Here is a 27,171-nt window from a genome sequence, read left to right as displayed (position 1 = left end):
TTCCTTCCTTCCTTCCTTCCTTCCTTCCTTCCTTCCTTCCTTCCTTCCTTCCTTCCTTCCTTCCTTCCTTCCTTCCTTCCTTCCTTCCTTCCTTCCTTCCTTCCTTCCTTCCTTCCTTCCTTCCTTCCTTCCTTCCTTCCTTCCTTCCTTCCTTCCTTCCTTCCTTCTTCCTATCTGTTGTTCCCTACATCCCTTGCAAGACTGGCCTTTGCCTCTATGCCCCTAGCTGCTGAAGAGAGGCACAACAGAAACAAGCATGGGAGAAACTAGGACCTGACTGGCATAAGGCAGCTGTTCTGTAAAATGAAGGGGTGACACTGGTGCAAGGTCACCCAGAGATCCCAAATGAATAGTGGAGTGTGGGGGGTTGCCAATATTCCCCATACTACCTTTGGGCATTGGAGAAACTTTTTGAATTTGAAGGGATAAGTTCTGAAGGGTTGAAGGTTTTCCCCTTTCTATGGACACGCTGTGTCCCACAATAATTAGAGCCAATAATTAGGGACACAGTTCATAGAGCAAGCTGCACAGCCTACGTAGACATGATGATCCACTTTTCCTATTTTTTTCCATATTTTTTCCTATTTTTTTTCACAAAATGCTTTTATTTTCTGGTAACCAGATATCTGGTGTTTATGGATTTTCATAAAGTGTTTGTTTAAGACATATGACTATGCTGGCTGTAAGTGAGTTCAGGCAGTAGCTGTACACTCTAAATTCAATTTCTCATTGGTCAAAAAAAACAAGCTGCCCAGAGATTGTTTCATGTGTCTGATGAAGGAGCTCTTCTTGATGAAGTGATATGTGTGGAAGTTTGTAAAAAAAATGAGAAAGAAGCTCATAGCAAATGTCCAAGTGAGCAAAGCTTTCAGCTTTTTGTTCATTATGATTGCAAGACAATATCACACAGAAGTGCTAGACTATAAACTGTGAGGACAGAAATATTCATTAGTTTCCAACCCACAACATTGACACTCAGCTGGTGTTTCTAGGGCTTGCCACAACATAAGTAGCAATAGTAACACCACTACTTGCAAAAAAAAAAAATCTTTTAATTTTATGTGTAGTAAATGATCTGCTTAGGCTGTATTCATTGTAAAATGAAATGTTTTGAGGAAAGATAAAATCCATATTTGTACATGCAATACCGGCACTACATTCTGGCTCAAGGCCAATAATACTGACAATTGGTTAGGGTTAAAAATCTGTAAAGCCACTATAAACTCACTATGAATTATTTTAGAGAAAACATTTTCTCTTTACAAATAGGTGTAAGAAGTTGGAAAAATAGGAGTCAACATATATCTTTAGGGATAAAGTATATTTTTATTTTGTCAGGGTAATTTTTAGAGCCCTTGCCATTAAGGAACAACAACATAGCACTTCTGCAAATTGAAAAGTACATTCTGCATTGAAAGTGCCATGCAAAAGAGATTGTTAGAAGCTGACTGATCGATAGCTACTCCATGAAAATTTAGCTTTTATGTTTTCTCATTCTACTACTGAGGAGGAAGATACTACATTTTTAGACTGAATTATGGTTATAGGTCTTGGTCTGAGGAAAAGAGTATCTTTGATTTAGTTGTTTATTTCCATATCTACTAAATTTGCTGCTCTGTTGCATTCAGCAAATTTCTCTTATAGTTATCAGAGACTTGATCTTAAGTTAATGCTTGCAAATTTATACTGTAAAGGAAGCAAGAGAACCATAGTAAATAATGTAGCTGATATGTGTCAAATACAATCTCAAATACAAAATTATTTTATTTCATGATAAGCATTATTTTATGATAGAGATAAAGGGATGCTTTATCAGTCACATGTTTTTACATTCGCAGTTGGATAGCCTCAGTAAACATTATTATATACATGAATTAAGTAAATTTGGGGGTTGGATGGAGGGATTATGTTTTTGTATATTTTAAAGTTGTATTTTGCTTTGTTTATATAATGTACTAAGTGAAAAATTTGGTTTTGTAAGCAATATTGTGTTTACATTTAAATGCTGCATATTAAAATTCTTATTGCAATGTTCTTGTCAGACTCCTTTTTCCTTTTGTTTTTTTCTGAAACACATGGAGCTTTTGCTTAAGTAACCCTTTGTATTAGGCAAACTCCTTTTAAATTTTTTTGCCTGTGGACAAAGAAAAGGAGTCTAAGAGATCTTGGGATTGTTGGGCCTAGAAATGAGAAGATGAAAGATAACAAAATGACAGACTTCAAGTATCTAAGGGGGAAGTGTTAGAGAAGGCAAAGCCAAACTCTTCCAAGAGGCACTCAGCAAAAGGACAACAGGCAATGGTCACAGTTGTTTTAACTGGGGAGGCGGGGGTGGAATTCTTCATGGTGAGAGTGGGTCAACACTGGAGGAAGCTGCCCAAAGAGACCAGGGAATCTGTCCTAAGAAATTTTTCAGAACTTAATTGAGCAAGACCACGGGCAACAAGATCTGAGTTTAGAGAGCCCTTCTCTGAGCAGGATATGGGTCTAAATGAGCTCCAGAGGTGCTTTCTAAACTAAATTTTTCTAATCTTCAATGAAAGAGTAGTTAATTTTAGCCCCGGAGACAATGCTTATTAGAATCCCCATTTTCTATTACATTTAGTGTACTGTAATATATGATTAAAGCATTTAAAATAGTGGTCATCAGAACTTTTTATGAAGGAAATGCAATCTTCAGCATGCTTAATAGTCAGTACTGTTCATTAGAATTAGTAAGACTCGTAAGAGTTTTAAACTAATTTTTGAATCTGTATACAACTTCATACATAGGATTGTTTCTATGTAGAGTTTACATGAGAAAATCTTCCTTTAGATGCTGAGGTCTTTTCCTGTATGAACTTTAGGACTTAGATAAAAGAGACTATTTTTAAGCCTCTTCCTATCATCGCTACTTTCCTCCAGACTATTTGCCAGCGTACCCCAGGTACAGTAAAATATTTGTGACATTTTACACAGAAGTATAAATATCTCTTTTCACCTAAATGAGTACACTGATTCTGTAAATATTTACCATTGTAAATGAGCACTCACATCCATTTCAGTGTAATATTTACTGCACTGAAATGTAGTTTCATTCCTAGTGGAACCTGGAAGAAAAGGATTTAAGGATCTGCTGCTCCCATTTACATTTAATAGTACAGAACTATTGGCTTCCACTCAATGCATTCACCACTGCAACCCTATCAAGTGCCTTTCTGCGTGTGAATCTGAGTTTCCTCTTCTAACTGAGCAACTCCATAAATGTCTTAACTTGTATCTTATTAATTTCAGTCTTTTTCAAATTAATCAACCATAATATTACCCTCCTAAGTATTTGTTTTCTTGTCTAGCTTTGCTTCAGTCACCAAATATATAAGCGTATGGCTCAAAACACTAAGAAAAACCTACCTATCCAGAGCAAAGGCCCATATTGTTTTCTTAATGTGTCAGAAACCATGTAAGTATTGATAAAGGTGGCAAAAAAAACACAGTTATATGGATTGTTGAATACATTTTGTATTTCGGGTTGAGTAATTTAGGAGTATTTAGTACATAGTTCTTCTCCGTGGACAACCCCTTGTAGCTGCGTGCCTGTATGAGGTGGCTAGCTATGCTGGCGGTGGCATATGCCTCCAGTAGGGTCTCCCATGCCAGACAGGTCTCAAGTGAAGAGTCAGACAAAGTGTGTCCATGGGCAGGATGGGCTCACTAGCCTCCCGGCAACCACCCTAGGAGAAGGACAACTCTAACCCCAAACTCAGGCAGATGGAGCTTGCTTAGCCCTGTAAGGCCATCCATCTCAGAGAAAGATGCTCTAACTAAACCTACGTCCTGAAGACTTCGCTGCCACCACCCGAGCTCGCTAGGCCCTGGCAGATGAACCTTAGGAGTAAAGGGTGGGGCCAGTTTCGTGCACGCTGAGCTTCACCTAAAAAATCCACTGTGCAGGCTTGAAGGATACGCCCACATTTGTAAAGCCTGTAGCAACAGATGAGGGACGAAACGGCAGATGATAAGGTGTGCTGGAAGCCGCAGACCCAGCCCTGCAAGCGGTTCAGGACGTTGGTTGCTCCAGATTGACCCTGGACGTGACAGTTTTGTTTGGCAACATCTTGAATGACCAAGCAGCCTTTTTCACCTCCAAAGGTGTGTTCAGAACGACACTCGCATGTCAGAACATCAGAACCATGCTTGATATAGTGAACAGTGGGCGTCCTGAGTGTCGTTCTGCATGAATTGCCCAAGAACTATGGCAACTCGGCATTGACTTTGCTGCTCTCAGTGAAGTTCGTCTCCATGAGGAAGGCAGCCTCAAAGAACATGGTGCTGGCTACACACTCTACTGGTCAGGAAAACCCAAAACTGAAAGTCACCTTTCAGGACGTTGGTTTCATGATCAAAAACTCCATTGCCTCCAAACCTGAAAATTTGCTGACAGGTCATTCCGATCGCATTATCTCCTTACGCCTCCCACTACATAACAAGCAGCATGTTGTTCTCCTCAGCATATATGCCCCAACTCTGCAAGCTGACCCTGTGGAAAAAGACAAATTCTACACCAACCTGCACCGTCTCATCCGAAAGGTTCCTGCAGATGATACGGTCATAGTCCTTGGTGAATTCAACGCCAGAGTAGGAAAGAACTCTGAAGCCTGGAAAGGAGTACTAGGCAAGTATGGTGTTGGAAACTGCAATGACGACAGACGTCTCCTGCTAGAGTTTTGTGCAGAACAGCAACTCACCATCACAAACACTATCCTTCAGCAGAAAGACAGCTTGAAGACAACCTGGATGCATCCTCGATCCAAGCACTGGCACCTCATTGCCTATGTCTTTGTGTGCCAGAGAAACATTCGTGATATCCATCATACCCGAGTGATGCCTAGTGCAGAATGTCAAACAGACCACCACCTTGTGCGATGCAAACTTAACCTCCACTTTAAGCCCAAACCTAAGAGGGGCGGATTTCCAAGGAGGAGGCTCAAAGTTAATAATCTTCAAACAGCTACAGTGAGAGACAGCTTCCAGGTAAACCTTCAAACTGGACTTGAAGACCACCCCATGATCCCTCTTCTGAAGCGCTTTTGGAACATATTAAAAATAGTATCCTGCAGTCTTCCAAAGAATCCTTAGGGTTCTCCTTCAAGGAAAACAAAGACTGGTTTGCTGAAAACAATCAAGAGATCCAGGAATTGTTGACAAAGAAGAGAACTGCTCATCAAGCACACCTTGCTCAGCCATCTTGCCATGTACGAAAAGCAGCCATTCATCTTGCATGCAGTAAGTTCCAACAGAAACTTTGAGACATTCAGAAGAAGTGGTGGATCAGCCTAGCAGAAAAGTCTCAACTCTGCGCAATTCGACTGACCACAGAGGATTCTATGAGGCTCTGAAAGCAGCCCACATAGACCCACATACCACCTTCAAAGCTCCCTACTCAGCGCAGATGGCCAAATGCTTCTGACAGATAAAACCTCCATCCTGAACCGATGTCTGAACATATCCAGACTCCCTTCAGTGCCAACCGTGTAGTCCAAGGTTCAGCAATTCAGCACATTACACAACAACTGGTGAAAAACGAATTGGATATAGCTCCTACTATGGGAGAGACTCTTAAGACCATTCAGCAGGTGAAAACTGGCAAGGCAGCTGGGGTTGATGGAGTCCTACCTGAGGTCTGGAAGCATGGAGGCCAAGCACTCCGTGCTAAATTTCACGAGCTCATTGTGCGCTGCTGGGAAAAAGACGAACTACTACCAGGTCTCTGTGATGTAGTCATCATCACCCGGTACAAGAAGAAAGGAGAAAAGTCAGGCTGCTCAAACTACCAAGGTGTAACTCTGCTCTCCACTGCTGGAAGAATCTTCACAAGAATACTTTAGAACAGATTAATTCCCGCTATCTCAGAAGAACTCTTACCTGAAAGCCAATGTGGTTTCAGAGCCAATAGGAGTGCCACAGACATGGTATTTTTTCTCAGACAACTGCAAGAGAAGTGCAGGGAACAGAACAAAGGACTCCATATAACTTTTGTTGACGTCACCAAAGCTTTTTACACTGTGAGCAGAAAAGACCTGTGGCAGATCTTGGAACAATTAGGATGCCCCTCCGATGATTATCGTGTTGATTATCGTGTTACATGAGGATAAAATGATTATCGTGTTACATGAGGATAATCATGTGACCTCGTGCGGCCAAGTCAGATATGGCGATGCACTCTCTGAGCCCTTCCCAATAACCAATGGTGTGAAACAAGGTTGCATTCTCGCACCAATTCTATTCACAATTTATCTTCTTCAGCATGATGCTCCAAAGGGCCATGGTAGACCTTGATGAAGAAAACAGCATTTACATCCTATAACGTACCGATGGGAGCCTATTCAACCTAAGGCATCTGAAGGCCCACACCAAGACCCTAAAACATCTTCTCCGTGAGCTGCTTTTTGCTGATGATGCCACCCTCATTGCTCATACAGAAGCAGCACTGCAGTGCTTAACATCCTGCTTTGCAGAGGCTGCTGAGCTTTTTGGGCTGGAAGTCAGTTTGAAGAAGACAGAAGTTCTCTACCAACCTGCACCTCAGGAAGTCTTCCATCATCCCCACATCACCATAGGCAAATCAGAGCTTAAGTCAGTCCAAAAGTTCAACTATCTAGCAAGCATTATTTCCTTGGACGGTAAGATTGACAATAAGGTAGACAGCAGGTTAGCAAAGGCATACAGAGCTTTTGGAAAACTTCATAACAGAGTCTGGTGCAATAAATACTTGAAGAGAAGTACAAAGATTAGTGTCTGTAGAGCCATTGTACTGTCTACTCTTTTATATGGGTCTGAATCATGGGTCATCTACAGCCACCGCCTGCGACTCCTCGAACGCTTCCATCAGTGCTGCCTCCGTACAATCCTAAACATCCACTGACTGATTACGTGACTAATGTGGCTGTCCTTGGACAGGCAGTGGTCACCAGTATTGAGGCCATACTGCTGAGAATGCAGCTGCGCTGGGCAGGGCACGTCTCCAGGATGGAAGATCACCGCCTCCCTAGGATTGTGCTCTATGGTGAACTTGCCACCGGCTGCCGCAAGGGAGGAGCCCCAAAGAGGAGATACAAGGACTCCCTGAAACAATACCTCAGCTTTGGCAATATTGACTACCATCAATGGTCCACTCTGGCCTTGAATCAGAAGACATGGAGACGCACCATCCATAACGCTGCTGCTTCCTTTGAGAACACATGCAGAATCAGTCTCAAAGAGAAAGGACAATGCAGAAAGAACTGTGCCTCGCCAATACTGCCTAAGGAGACCTTCCGCTATGTCTTCTGCAACTGGACTTGCCTTTCCTGCATTGATCTTTTTAGCCATCAACATGCTTGCAGCAAATGTGGCTAAAGCCCTTCCCATATCTTCGTTCGCGAAGCCTAGCCATGACGATGAGTACATAGCTACATTTCTATTCATTTCAGCCCAAGAAAAACAATTATATACAAGAATGCACAGCAGCGAAAATGAATATAGCTTTGCAAACATATCATACTTTATTGTCAGATAATGTGACCTAATATATAATCAGATATATTAATAATATACAATTTAGAAGAGAAGTTCTAGGATTAAACTGTTTTATTTAGTAGTTCACAGGATAAAGTACCCTCTGTTTAAAGAACATCTAAATCAATGATTTGGTTAAAATACCCTTTACATTTTCTAAGTGAATCTGTCATCACTATCATATACCTTTTTTGACACTATCCATCATGTTTATGCTGTGTTACCCGAATATCCCCAAAGTAAAACCTGCCAGAAATCTCAGAATCTCAGTTTTACCTCAAAGTGGGCCTGCCTTTTTTTACAGAGCAAAATAACAAAGAAGAAAAAAAAAAGACAACCACTGCATAGTCTGTGCACAGACTTTGCTAATTCTAGAAAAGAGGAAGATAATCTCCATGTTGGGTGGGCTATTAAATGAAAGAAGCCATGATACGTGACACTAATACATTTATTTTTTAATCTCCTCGTAGTTCCCTTCTGCTGGTTATCCTGGGACTTTCAGACAGATTTATGTGCTGTTTCCTCAGCCGTACTAGTTGTGTTCTTTTTACTTAGAATTGCTTGCGCTTCAGCACTCTGTCTCGGCACGACCTTTCCAGTGTATGTGTGGAAACCTGTGGTACTCCGGGAAAGCTTCTACCCTTTTGTAATATATAAACGTCTTAATTAGTATGTGCATATAGCACAAGAAGAAACAGTGTGCTGAGCAGATAAAGTAAAAGCTAAACATAGGCTGTAACACACAGTATACATTACTGAAATTAATGTACAAAACTGTAAGAAGTACTAATTGTTTATAATGATACTAGAGGAAACGGCCAGAAACCAAACCATCAAAAGTTCCACAGGAACTTGAGGAAAAATTTTTTAATAGTGAGGGTGACAGAGCCCTGGAACAGGCTGTCCAGAGAGGTTGTGGAGTCTCCTTCTCTGGAGATCTTCAAAACCCGCTTGGATGCAGTCCTGTGCCACGTGCTCTAGGTGACCCTGCGTGTGCAGGGGAGTTGGACTAGATGATCTCTAGAGGTCCCTTCCAACCTCAAGCATTCTATGATTCTATACTAGCATTGATTTAAATAGCTTTGTTTATGTAATACAAACAATAGATGGTGTCTCACAACTGGAAAGCACATTCTCAGGTTTCAGCTAAATCAAAACCAGATCAGTATCTGAGGAATTAATATATTTTTCATTTAATATTTTAATAATAATTTTGCATTCAAGGAAAAAAAATAAAACCATAGCAGAAGTTTACAAACTGCGCTTGTTGTTACCACCCAAAATGTGCCTGTTCCCTGGTCTTCCACTTCTTCCCTCTCCAGTTAGAAGCCCAGTAAGGATCCCAGTTCCAGCTCTGCTCCCTGCAGCACTCCAGCCACTCACCCCTTTTATGATCACGGCCATCCATGGAGATGGCATCTCCATCTCTAGGTTGCATCATTCCCCTCTCCACAAAGCACATAATTCCACAAGATGATAAGCAGGAGGGAGTGCAGATCTTCTCCACCTGTGTAATGCTGCCTACTGCAGAGCAATTTTTCTTTTTCTAGTTAGACTGCATCTTCTTTCCACTGTTTCTTTTGGCTATTAGTAAAGTAAAGCAAAAGTTCAGTGACAATAACCATAACAAAGATACACATTCCTAAGGACAAGGCAGCTCTTTGGTACTGCTGCTGCTGAATTTACTTGAGATGTCCTTATTCTTTATCATGTGAAATAGTTAAAATCTGAAATCTCTTCTGCCTCATGAGTAGATATTGTGTGTTTAGGGGCTGCATTTGAACAACAGGATGCATTTGAACAGGTTACCCCAGAGGCAATTCTAAAGTCAGGACATACCACCCATTTCTTGGCAACTTAATGTGCACACCAGGACTTTTCCTTACACCTGTAAGGAAACCTTCTTAGAGTAGTAAGGGTCTCTCTGCCACCATTCACAACCCGAGTTGTAAACTTTCACCACACTGTGCTGCGCTGCCCTGTTACCCACCAGCACCCTCCAGCGACCTTGGGGAAGCCAGACAGGCACATAGCACCTCACAGGCTTGTTCCGTGCCAAGTCAAGGACTGCACCTTTACCAAACTCACAAGCTTCCTGTGCCCCTAGGTTGCTGAAGTTCCTGCAAAGGGCAGTCCATGCCCCCCAGCACACTGACTGCTCCTCCTTGGCGTATCTAGAGATACTCCAGGAAACGATCCAGAGACTTGCTGAAAGTCAAGTCATCAGCTGCTCCACCTGTGTCCACCAAGCTAGTCATTTCATCACAGAGGTCAGTCAGGTTTTTCAGGTGTGCTCTGCCTGCGGTATATTCATGCTGGCTGCTCCTTGTCACCTTCTAGCACTTCCTGTGACTTGAAATGGCTTCCATGAAGACTGAGCTCCAAGGTTTTCCCAAGAGCTCAGCTGAGGCTATAGTTCCTTAGATCCTCCTTACTGCCCTGGCTAAAGGTGGAGATTTTTTTTAGCTTTTAATTTCAAAGCAAGTAAGTCATATAAAACTCTGTTATACTTGCTGAGAAGCGAACAGTGTGAACTCAAGGGCAGATAAAAGCAGAGAATTTTTCAGAACGCTGCAGTCTGCTGCCAAACTCTACCCGCCCAAGGGGTACCAAGTTCTCCTCCTCCAGTCCTGTGAGGAGCTACCAATCCCACTCTCTATAGATGGGAGATACATCTGCATCATGACTTTTGCAATACCTTAAAAGCCTGCCAAAACCCTTCTAAAATCCACACATAAAAATAATGTGCAATTCCATATGCACAGTCAACAAGCGAGGCTTTACCAGCCAGTTTTCCCTCTCTCCCACACCATCAATTGCAGCTGCAATTCACAGAGCCTCCTTGCTAATTTCTGTGGCCTTGTCAGTCTTTCACCAGGTCTGTGAAAGGAAGATAATTGCTGCTTCAATCTCCTTCTCTGTGCTGAGAGGAGGGTTTGAAATATTATGTGGTCTGGAAAGAAAATAAGATATATCAGAGCAGAAGAGAGATGGAAGGAGGTTTTAAAAGAAATAAAATGTTGCTCCTTCCCTCTCCCCTTTTAAGACATTGATCTATATGCTTCCTACCCACAGGCTGCATTTTAATCTCTTGAAAGAATCCTGCTTTTCAAACACTTTGCAGTGCGATGCCTTTCACGAAAAGGTGGCTATGCTAAATAAGCCACGAACCGCTCTGAAGCGTGAGGTGCAAATGCAGGCCTGGCTGCTAACACGGTTCCCTATGAAGCCTGTCAGAGGTACCAAAGGGGATTTTTGATACCTGTGGGGCACCTCACAGGTTTGTGGGAGCGATACACCCAGCCCCCTGTGCCCTGCTTGGGGCCAAGGGCAATCGGGCCGGCCTCAAATGCCGAGAACGGTGACTCCTCGCACTGGGGCTGAGGCACCTATTGGGAAGGAGACATTTCACTAAGAAAGCAGGAGTCGACATGTTTTACATTAAAATGTAAGGGGGCAGCGGGGAGAGGCGGCTGGGCCGCGTTTACCGCGGCCGCCTTGCGAGGGCGCCGCGACCCCAGCGTTGAGGGCCGAGGGCGCCGCGGAGCCCGGCTCGTCCGGAGGCTCGGGGCGAGCAGCCTCCTCCCCGCAGGAGCCCCGCTCCTGCACCGGCTGTCCCCGCCGCGGGGCGAGCGGCTGCCCGGGCAGAGCCCCCGGGGCCGCGCTACTCTGAGGAGGAGGAGCAGCCCCGGGGCAGCTGCGGGGCGCGCGGCTGCCGCGCTCGGCTCGCCCGGTACGGGCAGAGCGGCCGGGCGGCCCCGGGACCTGCGGTCGGGCTGGCTGCGAGCGGGAAAGTTGGAAGAGCGGCGGGGCGAGTGGGAAGGGGGCGGCAGTTGGGGAGAAGCGGGCGGAGGAGGCGCGGGCGCAGCGGAGCGGCCGGGAGCAGCGGCAGGAAGCGCGCCGGACGCCCCGGCGCTGGGGCAGGAAGGAGGACCCGCGAGGGGAACGCACCGCCGCTGGGGGTAGCAGGGGAGGAGGCGAGCGGTGACCTGCGGCGCATCCAGCGCGCACAAACTGCTGCTGCCGCCGCCGCCGGAGGACGCGCGGAGCGCCCCGCGCCCCTGGTGCGGCGCGGCAGCCCCTCACCGCCGCCTCCCGCCGGGGCTGCGCAGCAGCGAGCGGCCGCGCTGGCTGCCCGCGAAGCGCCTCGACCCTCCTCCTGCCAGAGATGAAAGGGGACTGGGAAAGTAACTCGGAAAACTGAGTGGGATATCTGTTTTTTCGCTTCGTCTTTTTCCGCCTAATGCGAAAGGAGCCGCTCGCAAAGAAGGCAAAAGCGGCCACCGCTGGCGGGAGGGACACGGGAAAGGATCTCGCTGCCCCCGGGATGTGCTAAGGGAGCAACACTTGGGAGCGGACCCACCGTGCCACACAGCACAGGAAGGTGAGACGCCCGCAGAAACTAACACTGGAAGGAAGAGGGGAGAAGAAAAAGCGGCTGCGAATTACTTCCAGAGAAAGTGGGTGGATGTCGCGCAGCTGTGACTTGGGACTTTAGGGAATGCGCCCTCTCCTCCAGCCTGAGTCTATCTTCTCCGGTGTCAGACAGCGGCTGTGCTCAATAGCAGAGAAGGAGAAGGAGGGATAAACAGGCGGGTTTTGCTCAGCAGTGCTTGCGATGCCCTACTGATGGTGCTTTAAGGATTACTATTTTTTTTTTCCGGTGGATTATTTCTTAGGCTCGGTTTTGAGTGCTCCGAGTTGCATCGCAGTTTTTTGCTTGGTGGTTTTATTCCCCTCGGCGGCGAGGAGCGCAAAGGGGGAGGCTGGCTCCGGTGCCTAAAGTTGCCGCCGTCCTTGCCGCGGAGCCAGCATGTGCACCAACATCGTGTACGAGTGGCTCCGGACGCTGCAGCTCTCCCAGTACGCCGAGTCCTTCGTGGACAACGGCTACGACGACCTGGAGGTGTGCAAGCAGATCGGCGAGCCGGACCTGGACGCCATCGGCGTGGCCGTGCCCCAGCACCGGCGCCGCATCCACGAGGCCGTGCGGCGGCTCAGGGAGGCGGACGAGACGGCGGCCGGACTCTACTTTACCCTGGAGCCGGTGCCGCCGCCCGCCGCGGGGCGCTGCGCCCGCCGCCCGCCCGGGCACCGCGCCGGGGGGCTGCTCACCTACCCCAAGCTGAAGCTGAAGATCATGATCCGGGACAAGCTCGTGCGCGACGGCATCGACCTGAGCAAGCCGCCCTACTCCAACAAGGTAGGAGCCGCCCTCCAGCCCGCCCGGTGCGGCCGGGGCCAGTGGGCCGGGGTGGGGCCGTTGCCCCCAGGTGCGGCCGTTGGGCCGGGGTGGGGCCGTTGCACCCAGGTGTGACCGTTGGGCCGGGGAGGGGCTGTTGCCCACAGGTGTAGCCATTGTCCTCAGTGTGACTGTTGGGACAGGTGCAACTGTTGCCCCCAGGTGTGGCCGTTGGGCTGGGCAAGGACCATTGCTCTCAGGTGTGGCTGTTGCTCCTGTGTGTGGCTGTTGCCCATGGAGGTGGCAGCAGCCATGGTTGGTGCGCAAACCCTGGCACAGACCTGAGGCCGTGGTGGCCTCTGCCTGGAGGTGAGGGGATCCAGCCAGGACATGGCCCTGCACTGGCTGCGTGGGCACTGCCTGCCATGTGTCTCTAGTTGTGACTGTGTGACTGTAGTGTGTTCAGAGGGAAGTGCGGACTGTCCTGAGGCCCGTCCTTGTGTGGAGAGGGGCCAATGTGGGTTGGATCCACTGCTGCTTTGTGGCCCAATGTGGACACATGGGGTGGTGCTTTTATATTTCTTATTTATTTATTTATTTTTCTTTAATTCTGTTAAACCAATCCAGTTTGAGGCTTGAATGCCTACATTGGGATAAAAGGATACTCATTTTATTATTTTTTTCCTCCAAAAGTTTTCTGTTGTGTGAGTGACAATGTTGCTCATCTTCTGTTAAACACAGCCTCTCAGTGCAAGTTGCTGTTGGTAAAATGGTTTAGGGAGCAAGCAGTAATGTGGCTGGGGGAATAACTCCTGCTGTTGTTTGTATTTATTTACTAGAGGCCAACACTGACTGGTGAATGTCAAGGCAATTCATCAGACGCTCCAGATGCGGTCAGTCTATATCCAAGGCACGTTCTGCGGAAAGGCCAGGAAAGTGCAGGTCTTGGAAGAGTATATTGCAGTTTGAGGAAACCTCAACATTTAGCTAATTCTTATCCTTTGAAAAGGTTAAAGGAGTAATGTGATCTGCGAGATAGCAATTGTTTTGTCTAAAGCTTTCAGTAGGTTTCCTGCTGAAATCATGATAAGTAGAATAAATGAAACTGCAGAATTAAGTGGGCAGTGCCATGGATTAGAAAATAGTTTGTGAAAGAAACTGCAGTATTATCATGTATGTCTGCTTTGCAGTTCAGCATAAAGTACTTCAAAGGTGTTTGATAAACTGGTAGGTTTGGTTATGTGCAGCATTTTTTGTTGTTTTTGTTGTTTTTAATTCTTCGAAGTCAGATTTTTCAGAGTGAGCATTTGCACGTGACCTTTAAGTTGTGACTACTACTTACTTCTGAGTAATTTCTAGATGATACTGAAGCAAGGCAATAGGGAATTCTGTAGGTCTGTCTTTGTAGGAATTAGTAGGATTGTGAAGAATTAATTAAATCTGAATTATCTGCTGCAGGGAGCTGCGTATGAGCATAATGGGTGAAATTCACCTTGAGCGACCATGTGAAAGTATGCATAGTAAGACTGATAGGACAGCAAGTTTCAGGGTTACTGTTCTAACATTTGGTGAAAGAAGGTAGTCATTTTTAAAGTACAATACGGTTGACTGGTTTGAGATACTTTTTTTTTTTTTCTGAAAGAGCAATCTGATGACATTATTGAGGACAGTGTTTCAAATCTGATAGCGCTGTAGGCAAATCTAACAGAGCATCCATGAATGCATATGTCTAGTCTGAATACAGCATCTTCCAGAACTTTACTGTATTGTTTAGGAGTGCTCTCTCCCCGCTTTAAAGTGATAGTTCACTGGACTTAGGCTCCATTGTCCTCTTAAGTTACCTTTACTTGTCTTATGTTAACAAACTCACATAAAAGTTCTTGCTTGCCACTATAGTTGCAGCATACTAGCTTCCATAGATAAATTTCACTTCTTCAAAGTTTGTGTGAAGAGGTGTTATAGTCACCAGTTCCATCTTACCAAGTGGATCATTTTGTCTTCTACAGGGATTTTAAAGCTTCTGAGATGCCATCATCAAGAAAATCAAAATCTTTAGTATTGATTTCTTCTTTATCTCACCTTATTTAAAATTGATGCGTCTGATAATAGTGCCTGTTAGCTGTTGAAACAGGCTCAGCTTGCACAGAAAGTGTCATTCTCCTTTAATGGGTTTAACTCTATATGTAGGATGTTGAGATAGAAAGTGGAATCGAACTTAATTTACTGATTTCATTTCAGTCTGTGTTGTGAATGTGTTTATTTTGGATGATATATACATATAACATCATTTTTTTTTACAGTAATAGGTTTTTTTTTTTTTTTTTTTTTTTTTCCATCTCCTCTGTGTGAATCACTTCACATCATAGTATGTTATAAGAAACCCTAAAGCCGGCAGGATTTGAGTGCGTGTTGCTCAACATGTGTCATTCTGCCTACCACCCACTGTAGCAATCCATTTCCAGAATGGCTTAAAGGAATAGCAAGTGATCACGTCACTGTGCATTATTCACTGGCCATTGTTTACAGTAAGAAAAATGAAATACTATATTCTTTCATTTGTGAAAGAACAATATTATAATGTGACTCTCTCTATAAGAACCTTTGGAAAACTACTACATATAGAATTAAAGAATCAGTTGAAAATTTGTCATGTATGCATTGATCAGAAGACTTGTCCATCTCTTGGTGGTATTCTGGAGTAGGGCAGGAAATGCAGAACTACCTGACATCTATCCATAGCTTTTCTGCTGATCCACCAAGTAACCTTCCACCTCTCCATGGTTTACATGGAGATTACCATTTTTTTCCCTTTTTATTTGGAGTCTTTTAATATCTGTGGATGTAATGTATTCTAGAGGAGCTATTTGTGTGTGTGCATGTGTGTATAAGGGCGTGTGTATATATATATATATATGCATTTTATTCTTTTTTTCTGAAGTGTTTTTACCCTTAATATATTAATTTATGTTGTCCTCAGACAATTTAGGAGTTTTATTTGAAAATGTCCCTGAGAACTGCAAATGCTGCTCTTCTGTCTTGTTTATATCATTCTGCTAGCTGTCCAAGCTATAGACTTGTAAAAAAGATCAAAATGAGTATATTAGATGTGGATGGAAATATGTAAAAATATTATTTGCTGTTCTTTCAGTGTTGCGCCTGTATTTTCAGATGAAGGGTGAAACCATGCGGTGGTAGGACAGGAATTTATTGCTATGGTAAATGAAACTTTTTGATTACAGCCAGAAGGAATAAGTAACAAATACTTAGCACAGCTTAAGGTAAATCTCTTAAAGATGTGCAAACTTTGAATTCAAGCCATCTGTGTGGGTGACTTTAGGCACAGGGAATTATCGCAAGCCATTTTGATTATTTCCATGGGAATTAGAACAAGGCCTCACTTCCTCAGACTGAATCTTTCATAGTTTTCAAATATACACTCAAAGTCTTTAACTGTAACTGAGGCAAACTCTATGGAAGTTGATTTCTCTTCCTCAGGACACCCAGCCTTCTGTTTCAGTCTCAAGTCTGTAATCTCTGGCTGATTCACCTTAGAAATCTCATGAATCTAAAAAGTCATGGACTTGAATGACTTCAGACAAAGATTTGTGGGACCTCCTTATGTCAAGCGTGCCTGAAAACACCTAGCTGATTTAATCCCAATTCTCCTTGCTCGTTGTAATTTTGTCGTTAAGTAGGAAATTAATTATGTCTGGTGTAAAAATAGTTTTTATAATCTTCTGTCATGTAGTAATTCTAGGGGATGGGTCTGATGGTAGAAAGGAATAAAAATGACAACACACACATACACACACTTGTGCAGACATGCACCACTCCCCGATCCCATTTCAGATGAATAAGGTGAAGCTCAGTGCTCTTCTCACTCAGCTGGAACGGAGAAGGGGGAGCCTTTACTTCCATAAAGATGCGCTTCTTATCCTGGTGGCCTTGTTGCAAAATAGATGATGCCTGTGCTGGGTTTGGACAGGAATAATGCCACTAAATGTCACTGTGGTATGCAAAGCAGGGAATCACCACTTTGGTCAATATATAAAAAACAAGAAGGGAACCTCTCTGTGGAACATGTCAAGAGAAATTAAGTATTCTATTTATCTCAAATATAGATTAAGTGACATTTAATAGTTTCCTGGAATTTCATTACTATTTCTAATTGAAATAAATGGCCTAACCTGTTCTAGAGGAACTTTATTCAATTTTTCATCTGCAGAGAATTGCAAATACATTAAAAATCACTGGAAATACAGAGGCATTACAGGCTCCCACCCCAATTAAGATGATTTGCTCAGCCTCAATAAAGTTATACTGATATAGATTTCAATATTTATTAGAGAGAATAAAACTGTAGTGTGCCATGTGTATATGACCTCATCTTCACTCACTATGGTGTTTATGATTATCAGCATGCTTCGAAAACAAACATTAACATTTCAGCTGTTTTTGAGGTCATAAGCTCGAGAGTTCAAGCAGATGTAGAAAGGAGGAAATCAGATTCAAGTGAATCTATTTAGACACTCAGCCATGTGTGGGTTTTTTTTTTTTTTTTTTTTTTTTTTTTTTTAAGATCGGTGCTGATGGCATAGAGCAGACCTGTGCTTGTGAGAGAACCTTAGTATAATCCTTGCCATTACAACATGAGGAGTATTTCACATAAATTTAAAAGAGTACAGATGCCAAGAGTATTGCTTTGTAACACACTGTTTCATACTTAATCTGGTGCTAACATAGTGCTTTAGATAATGCAATTCAATTCTGCAGTTAAGTGCATTAACTGAATTAAAAATAGAATGCTTCATACGAATGGCAATGCACACCCATACTAGAATTAAACATGAACCTTTCTCTAAAGACCGGGCTGCTTTGAAATAACTGCATCAACTCTGATTAGCAGAGCGTTCTCAAATATGCCTTGGGGAAAGCTGCCTATTGACAAAAGTACTAGTGCATTAAGTAGTAACAATATTTTCATGGCAATAAATTAGCAAAGCTACAGGCAATGTTCAGCAAGTGAAAAGGTATTTTATATGTGAAACTACTGAATTTCCCTTTGACTTCTGTTTTATTTTAGAGTAAAGAAAACTTAGCACCTTGTATATTGGGCAGTTACTTCAAAGGGTAATTTATAAAACTCACAGAGAGCAAGCTTGGAAAAAATCTTTTCTTGGAAAAAATCTTTTTCCATTTGGAACAGTGAGACAAAATGTTAGAGAAGGTGACTAATACAGTTGCTGTGCTGTATTTGCATTTGAATTGTTCTGAGATATTAAGTGGTGTTGAAGGTAAATCTTACTGTGTTTCACTGCCAGTGCTGAGGGGAGGAAGATCCCATTAGGGCAAGTAAAGGTGGAGCCTTAAGAAGGGCTAATACCCTTCACAGCATTCTCACTCCTTTTCTACATCACTGTAAAGTTCCCTTATGTATTGACTGGGGTCTAATTGTGATGGAGGGATGGCCAAGGGAGAAAGGAGCATATGGCTCTTAGCTCAGTGGGAGCCAGGCTTAGCAGGAGGCTTCCACGGCATTCAGCAGCAGCTACCCTTGAAAGAGGAGCCTTTCATGCTGGTGGCTTTAAGTTTGAAGGCAGAGTTAAATTTGCTGTCCTTTAGCAAAGGAGAAATGCCTGTAGTCTCATGGAGGGTTTTTCTTCCCTCAAAGGACACGATTTAGTTAGACCTCTGTGGTACAAAGGAGGACATTTTTGTGTACTGAACACCAAAAGGGGCACTACCATTTGAGTGGAAAAAAAGTCTAACCATCAACATAACCTCTGTGGACAGGAGTTACCTGTCTTGTTTTAAATAATTTTGCTGGTAAATTTTTTGATGAGAAAATGCAGTTTAAGGAAAAGATTTTTGTTGTTACCTCTGTGCCCAGAACCTCAACCTCCTTCATAGGTAAGATGATTAAGCCCACACTGTTGCACAGTTATATATGTGGCAGTAAAGAAACACAGAAAACTTCTCACAGAGAATGCGAGCTTGTGAATCCCTTTTCTGTCTTGGTGTGTGTATCATTGTCTATTGGAGTGCCTTTTATGTACTGTAACATCCTTCATTTCAAGTGAGAAATAGAATGATATGCCTAAAGTCATGAAAAATTTTAGGCAGATGAAGCATCAGGATCACCAGGAGTACAGAATAGTCATTAAGAATAAACTTTTACTTATAAATAACAGAAAAACAATTGCAGAATAAACAGTAGTTTGGATATATGGCAGTTGGGTTTGCTGTTTGTTGATGTGTGTGTGTACGTGCAGTTCTGAAAGAAGTTACAGGGATATCTAGTTGGCTTTCATCCTTTCCCTGTATTGGTGATTCTGTGTGCGTATTTCACTATGTAGGGTCCCCATTTGCTAGCATATGTAATTATGTAGATATATATATCTAAACTATGCACATACATGTGCATACATACACCTGAAACATACGCACAGCTATCACAGAATTTTTGAAATGTGCAGCAGAAGAGTTGAAGTGCCAGGAACATTGTTACTGCAGACTAGCAATGTGTCCATTATATCACCTACAGGAGATGACTTTCTGGTTTGAGAGTCTTCCAAACTAGGAGAGAGCAGAATGAACAGAATGAAGGTTGGAAGGTTTAACTTTTAAATTGCTTGTTTTATCAGTCTGAATAAGACTCTTTGCTTTGTGTTTTGGTTCAATCCCTTTCTATAGGTTAGTATGACATGTTTTATTGATGTGCTTACAAATGTGGTGGCCTGTATACACTACAGGAATAGTGTTTTATTAAAGGAATATGGTAGTGCTATGTTTAGCACTGCCATGTTATTTTAAGAATGGCTCTGCAACAGGAAGTGGAGAATTGTGTGAACCTTCCCTGATATTGCCACTCTCTAAGCCCTGCATGTTGTGAGTCATTGAGCCTGTTAGTTTTGTTCCTTGCCCTTAGTTAGAAAAAAAAAAAAAACAGCTTTCCCTTATGATTTAGAGAAAAAAAAAAAAGTTTGTCAAAAAAACAGGGGTATAAAAGCTTTCAAATGATACCCGTCCCTAGTCTCTCGAACCGTTAGCAGCATGAGAATTAGTGGAACGTGCCTCGCTGGAGCTTTGCTACCCAAGTTGGTCTCATTCCCAGTGAAGTCAGTGGGGGTGGTGCCAGTGATTTTATATGATGCTGGGTTTGGCTTGAAGTGTTTGTGTTTAAATTAGCCAACAAGCACACCCTGGCCAGCTGTCATTGTGGAGGGCGAGAACAGTGTGGCATAAGATGAGAGCTATAAATATAGCAGTAGTAGGCTAAAAGCAACCGGGACTCCTCAAAGCGCTAAACATCACTGTTGCCAGTTGGAACAGCAGCAAGGCTGAGCTCTGGTATAGGTCTTACAGATTCATGCTGGGGCAAACGTTGGGTAACCATTCTGGGGAGAAAAGGTGTATATACAGTAGAAGTGACAACTGTGTGTCCCCTAGATGTGTGGGGCTTTTGTTTTGTTTCTCTCCCAATAAGAATTGCTTTGATTTTGATGGTCCACAGTCTGACATATGGATGTGGTGTTACCGCTGCATGATGCCTATGGGAACATTGTGGAAAAGTGCAGTCCAGTCCTATCTGCGCGATAGAAATCATACTGCAAGGTTTGAGGGTTTCTAAATGGAGTTAAAAGCCCTGGGAGAGAAAAAAAAAAAAAACACTCGTATTTTAATACTTTAGTAAGGGACTGAGGAAACTTCCCTCCCTCCCCCGCCCCAGTATTAAAATAGCCACTTGACCATACCCTCACAGGCATAATGCTCTGGGATATTTTAATTGCAGGAAAGGACATTATGAACATCAGTGTCTGAAAACTAGAGCTAGGCTATTTTTGCAGTGAAAAAGGCCAAAAATCTGTAGAAACTGTGAAGTTAATTAAATAATGAGTCTAGGAGCAGGTTCCAGCTCTGCAACAGTGCCCTTTGCTTGGGGGTGAAGACATGTCCTGGAAGTGAGTTGCTGAATGCCTCCTTTGCTTTGGTGTTTACCAAGGGCAGCCCTTTAGAGTCTCAGGCCATAGGGACAAGTGAAGAAGCCTGGAGAGAGGAAGACTTCCCCTGGGTAGAGGAAGATTGGATCAAAGAGCACCTAAGGAAACTCGATACCCACAAATCCATGGGTCCTGATGGGATGCACCCCAGAGCGCTGCATGAGCTGACGGATGTCTTAGCTAAGTCACTCTTCTTCATCTTTGAAAGATCCTGGAGAACGGGGGAGGTGCCAGAGGACTGGAGGAAAGCCAATGTCACGCCAGTCTTCAAAAAAGGCAAGAAGGAGGACCCAGGCAACTACAGGCCAGTCAGCCTCACCTCTGTCCCTGGAAAAGTGATGGAACGGCTCATACTGGCCGTTGTCTCCAGGCACATGGAGGACAAGAAGGTGCTCAGGAGTAGTCAGCATGGATTCACCAAGGGGAAATCTTGCTTGACTAACCTGATAGCCTTCTATGATGGAATGATCAGCTGGAGAGATGAGGAGAGAGCGGTGGATGTCGTCTATCTCGACTTCACCAAGGCTTTTGACACCGTCCCTCACAACATCCTCCTGGGCAAGCTCCGGAAGTGTGGGACAGATGAGTGCACAGTGAGGTGGATTAGGAACTGGCTGGATGGCAGAGCTCAAAGGGTGGTGATCAGCGGTGCAGAGTCTAGTTGGAGGCCTGTAGCTAGCGGGGTCCCCCAGGGGTCAGTCCTTGGTCCAGTCCTGTTCAATTTATTCATCCATGACCTGGATGAAGGCACAGAGTGCTCCCTCAGCAAGTTTGCTGATGATACCAAACTGGCAGGAGTAGCTGATACCCCAGAGGGCTGCGCTGCCATCCAGAGGGACCTGGACAGACTGGACAACTGGGCGGTGAAAAACCTCATGCAATTCAACAAGGCCAAGTGCAAGGTCCTGCACCTGGGGAGGAATAACCCCAGACACCAGTACAGGCTGGGGACCGACCTGCTGGAGAGCAGCTCTGCAGAGGGGGACCTGGGTGTCATAGTGGACGACAAGTTGACCCTGAGGCAGCAGTGTGCCCTCGTGGCCAAGAAGGCCAATGGGATCCAGGGGTGCGTTAAGAAGAGTGTCTCCAGCAGGTCGAGGGAGGTGATCCTGCCCCTCTACTCAGCCCTGGTGAGGCCGCATCTGGAGTATTGTGTCCAGTTCTGGGCTCCACAGCACAAGAGGGATGTGGAGCTGCTGGAGAGAGTCCAGCGCAGGGCCACAAGGATGATCAGGGGCCTGGAACATCTGCCCTATGAGGAGAGGTTGAGGGAGCTGGGCCTGTTCAGCCTGGAGAAGAGAAGGCTGAGAGGGGACCTGATCAGCATATATAAATACCTCAAGGGAGGGAGTGAGGAGGATGGTGCTGGCCTCTTTTCAGAGGTGGCCACCGACAGAACTAGAGGTAATGGCCACAAACTGAAGCATCAAAAGTTCCACAGGAACTTAAGGAAAAAATTCTTTCCTGTGAGGGTGACAGAATGTTGGAACAGGCTACCCAGAGAGGTTGTGGCATCTCCTTCTCTGGAGTTCTTCAAAACCCACTTGGATGCAGTCCTGTGCCACGTGCTCTAGGTGACGCTGTGTGTACAGGGGGGTTGGAGGTTCCTTCCAACCTTAAGCATTCTATGAAGTGAGGGTTCTGCACCAGCTGCTAGCTCCAGAGCTCCCTGTTCTGCCGTCCTGGAACCCTCAGTCCATCCCACCATTACTCGTGTCTACTCATCTTCTCCTAAACAGTCTCCCTGAAGTTTGCCCCAAGGCGCATTGCATCTTCCTTAAGAGAAAAGTCTCCCACTTGAGAACTCCTATTTTTTGCTTCCAGTCTCCTTAATGTCTCTTTTCCCCACAGTAATTCAGTCATCAAAGCTGAGGAATGTTGACCATAATGGTGTTCAGTGGAAAGAGAGAACTTGAGACAGCAAAATGTTCTTTTTGTATTCCTTTCTTTTCACCTGATTCCTCCCCATGCCAAGTCCTGCATTAGCCTGTATCTCTCTCCCGCTACCCAGATTCCCAGACTGTAACTCTGATCCTTCTGTCTCCTCTGCCTTGCTCTGGTGGAAGGAAAGGCTTTCCTTCCCACTTCGGAGAGTGGTCTTGTTCCCTCCCTCCCTCTCTCCCTCCCTCCCTCCCTCCCTCTCTCCCTCCCCTCCATTCCCCTCCCTCCTTCTCCTCCCTCCCTCCCTCTCTCTCAACTGCCCTCCCATTCACCAGTCTGGGTGGCTGAGCCAGAGTCCTTGTCACACAGAACCAAGGCTCTAGACTGACATCTTAAAACTAATTTGCTTTTAAAACCCTGCTGCGAGTTGCAGTTATCAAAAGATCCTCCATCCCAAGTTCTGTGGCAGAAGGGAGTGGTCTGGGAAAAGAGGGATGTAGACTTAGAACGTGTCTGTGAAAGTCATTTGGCTTTTTTTTTTTTTTTTTTTTTTTTTAGCATGACATTCAGTCTTGCTTCAAAGATAAGCTATAATGTTGCCAAAAGTTACAAGTCCAGTACAAAAATCCTGAAATGTTTTTTACATCATTTTTTGTTTCTGATTACAGCACCATGCTGATTCCACGTGACTGCAGCATATCTGAATTTTTGTCTGATTGTTTTGTTGCAAAATGTTTTTCTTCAGATTTTTATTTAAGCCCATCCTACTGATAAATGCAAGTCTTGTACTGCACTGAGAATTCTTGCATGAATATATATCTGATTTTTTTTTTAAATATACAGTTAAGTTTTCCCCATAATTAATCCAGCTGTTCATTTAGCAGTGTTTTTCCATAGCTAGTGAAGGGGAGGTAGCAGAATAAGTGGCCATCAAGGGCTGAATTGTCCTTGAGAAGCTCTTGTAGATCTTCATGTGTTAGATCCTCATCTAAAAATGTTAATGCAAAAATGGGTGACTAATTCAGCATCTCTGACTGTGTTCTCCATCATCTTGGACCAAATTTCAGAAGCAATTTTCATTTTAAAACATCACCGAAGAAACTCAAAGGTTAATAAAGAGAACTGTAGAATCAACCCAGCAAGAAGTCCTGTTTATATTATTATGTAAAGGTGTTAACATTCAAAAAAGGAGGAAAAAAAAAAAAAAGCCGAAGTTAAGGAAATGTTACCGAAACTATGTTTAGAGATCTGGGAAAGGTCACTTCCGTGTCACTTTGTCATTTTCAGATGAAAAAAAGTTTTTAGACTTTTGCTATAACTTCTAAAGAAAGCTTGGAAGAGAGTATTTTGGGTGGAGGATATTCACATACATTTGATATTCATATAGTGGTAAAAAAAAATAATGCTCCATGCTTGTGGAGGAAACTGGAATAAGAGGAAGCTTGAAAAGGATACCCTGGCTGTCTTCTTTCTAGATCTAAAAATTACATATCGTAAGAACAAACTTCATACAGTCATCAACTAGCAGTTGTAAAATGCAAGTATGACCTTTCCAATAAAGTAACATGACACAAACAGAAAGAACAAGACAGGTATAGTCAGTTATTTTGTATCTCTTTAAGAAGCAACACCAGTATCCCTAGAAAAGGTTATGGGTAAAATTCCTCTGAAAAGAAGACGACTTCATCCCCTGTATTTGTTGTCTAAAAATTTGATGTTTTGAAGCATTGTTGAAAAACACTATATTCCCTTTCAGTAGTGTTTTGAGTTTTGGAGTTCAAGTGCAATCATTTCTTGGGCAAAGGATTTCATTCCTAATAGAAAGGCACACAAGTGCGGTATGGCAGAAGGAAGGGGACTAACTTGAATGCCCAGAGGGTAGCAATGGAAATGAGCAGAGCCATGATTATTCCCAAGCTCCTAGGGAAGTGGCCTCCATGCTCTTTGCTTGCTTTAAGTATCAGTAGCACTGCATAGTCCTTAATCAATTTGAGGTATTTTTCAATTAGATGATATGTGATGCCCTTTATCCTGAATAAGTTGTGTGTGCATATGTGTAAAAGCTCATGTCTACCTGCTGTAGCAGGTAGGTGATAATGTGGGTAGTGTGCATCTCAAAATACTACAAATCCTGCAAAATTGGATTGCTTTCAGATGAATTTAAAGTAGTGGGTATTTATCCACCTATACAGGAATTAGTCAAGATTTTAGGTGTTGCTCCATGTGACTGTTACATCGTGGTGCTGAAACTTTGCTTACAAGCAGCTTTTCTTCTTCTTCTTCTTCTTCTTCTTCTTCTTCTTTTTTTTTTTTTAAGCTTAAGCAGTTCTTTTTTAATGTATTTATGTCATCACTAGGTTCACCAAATCAATTCCTGTGTGGTATCTAACAGGAAATAACCAGCTGCAGTGTATCCTTCCTGTGTATGTATTCCTGTGCACTCATGAGAACAAATTCCATCTGTAGAATTTGTGTGACAGTTCTTTAAGTGACTGCAGTTGATGTAATAGTTAATAGTATTGACCTAGGTTTGGAAAATAAGGCAGAAATTCCTTTGTGCTGGACACACTTCATCCTACATGGATAAAGAAATGAGTACCATCCTTTTAATAAGAAGCAGTTTCAGACTTACTGAGCACAATGAACTAGAATTCAGGAGAAGGGTAGTGAAGGAATTTCAGAAACTTTCCTCTTCCCTTCTCCTGTGTTTCATAGTGTATTTAATTTTTTTTCCTCCAATTTGAAATGGCTATGTGACTGGACAGAAACAGTTGCATCTTTTTTATTAGGACAATTCTAACTTTTTTGTTGTTGTTATTTTCCCCAATATTCTGTGAGATTGAGTATATACCCCACATATTTGATAGTTTTCAGCTCATCTCTAATTTAATTTCATTTTCAGTTTTTAGATGGTTTTCTGTTCATTCGGTTTATTTTCTTAAATGTTCTACGTGTACTATTTTATCTAATATGGTAAAACATTCCTTGAAACAAACATAGTACTTTCATAAATTTATAATTGTTAGAAGTAGCATTCTAAGAATGGCCTTCAAAAAGATTCATGAATTTTCACTAATCATCAGTAATTTAAAAACATTCCACCAATGTTTGCTTCTTTACAGAGTTCCCTTCAGAAGTTATCTTGGCTTTTTATTAATGCCAACTTGTGCTTTTTAAAATATTTGCTGAGGTAGCATTGTGCTTTGCTGGCTCTGGGAGATAGAAGACAATCCTCTCTGTCTTCAAGGGCATTTGAGGACAATTGACCAGCCCTTTCTTATTCCCAAGTGGATTGGGCTTGCCAAGTGTTACAGTTGCAAAAACCTTCTCTTCAGATAATTTTTGAATAGTTTATAGTACACAGACAAAGAGTAATACACTAGTGGAGAAATATTTACATTTTTCCTATTACATGACTTCAGGGACATGCAGTTTGTATGAGGGACTTATTAATGTGTTGTTAGTTCATGTCCATTTTTAAGCTTTTCTGTTATAAATGAACCTTAGTTTTGGTATTGTCAGTGTTTCACTGTAATGTTGCACACACCAGTATCAAAGAATAAGGGTTAACACTGTAAGCTACAATTGTCAGATTTTTTTTTCTCTAACAAGCTTCTGACGTTAACTAAATTCCCTTTTATCTGATGATCTTCATGTGCTTAATCACTGATATATCAAGATATTTTACAAATAACTGTTACTAGAAAATATGATGGCCATTAAATGTAAATAGGCATGCCTTAATAAAACCTGCTTTGTTGGAAAATGTTTGTTTTTCAGTTTTAGGTACAAATCAGAGCTTTGACTATACCTTTTCTGCAGTCTGTTTTAGCAAACAGAATGCTGCTTTCAGAATCTGTAATGAGCACCATTCCAACATGTGTATCATTGGGTAAATAGATTTTCACTGTAAAAGGAGACATCTGGAGTTTAAATGTCAGTTGTCTCAGCTATAGGAGGATTTTTAAAAAGGGAAGAATGTTTGTAGTAAATTCTGTGGGGTATGCTATGGTGCCCTGCACCAGGGAAGTCCATGCAAACTTTGCCATTGATTTTTGGGGAGTTAGACTGTGTTTTTTGCAGAGGATTTAGAATTCAGCTTTCAAAGTACTATGCACAAAACTTCAATCATTACGGTTTCTGGTCTTTCCTTTCCTGAATCTAAATGGCGTATTAAAAATATTTTTATTAGCTGCTATTTCCATGAACTTATGTGTGGTAATGGTTTTTGAAAATATTCTGATTTTTAAAGGTCCTTTCTCCTTGGTGTGCCAAAAAAAAAAAAAAAAAAGAGTAGGCTGCTGAGAACTGTTAAACTCCAGCCCCTCCCCCCCACCTCCCCGGGGATGTTGCCATCCATGTAACACTAAAGGGATCTGTATTTCCTTTCTTTCCTTTTCCTTGCTTTCTTTTTTTCCCCACTCCATCTCTTTCCAGTTTGGAACCTTCTGAAGCAAGCTGTAGGTGATGAAATTGTGGGTAGTCTTCAACTTTGATCTAGAAGCGAATGAATAGAAAATGTTACCAATAAGAAAGAGAGGCTTCTTGATGTATGAACAGTCTTTATACAAAGGA

At 43.1% G+C, this 27,171-nt stretch overlaps 1 protein-coding gene across 3 annotated transcripts in view; it reads left to right on the top strand.

The window, feature by feature from the left end:
- The first annotated feature begins 12,266 nt into the window (after positions 1 to 12,266).
- LOC104568900 (SAM and SH3 domain-containing protein 1-like) overlaps positions 12,267 to 27,171 on the top strand; it is a 517,909-nt gene continuing 503,004 nt past the window's right edge. For all 3 annotated transcript variants that reach the window (XM_088537031.1, XM_088537034.1, XM_088537030.1), the window contains exon 1: positions 12,267 to 12,736. In XM_088537031.1, the coding sequence (XP_088393157.1) occupies positions 12,347 to 12,736 (390 nt within the window). In that variant the 5' untranslated portion in view covers positions 12,267 to 12,346. The remainder of the gene's footprint in view (positions 12,737 to 27,171) is intronic.

This window comes from Tinamus guttatus, unplaced genomic scaffold, assembly GCF_059628265.1.
Source record: "Tinamus guttatus ecotype Peru unplaced genomic scaffold, ASM5962826v1 Tinamus_guttatus_pri_ptg000716l, whole genome shotgun sequence".
NCBI lineage: Eukaryota > Metazoa > Chordata > Aves > Tinamiformes > Tinamidae > Tinamus > Tinamus guttatus.
The sequence above is the reverse complement of the archived record's forward strand: the minus strand, read 5'-3'. Positions and strand labels throughout refer to the sequence as shown.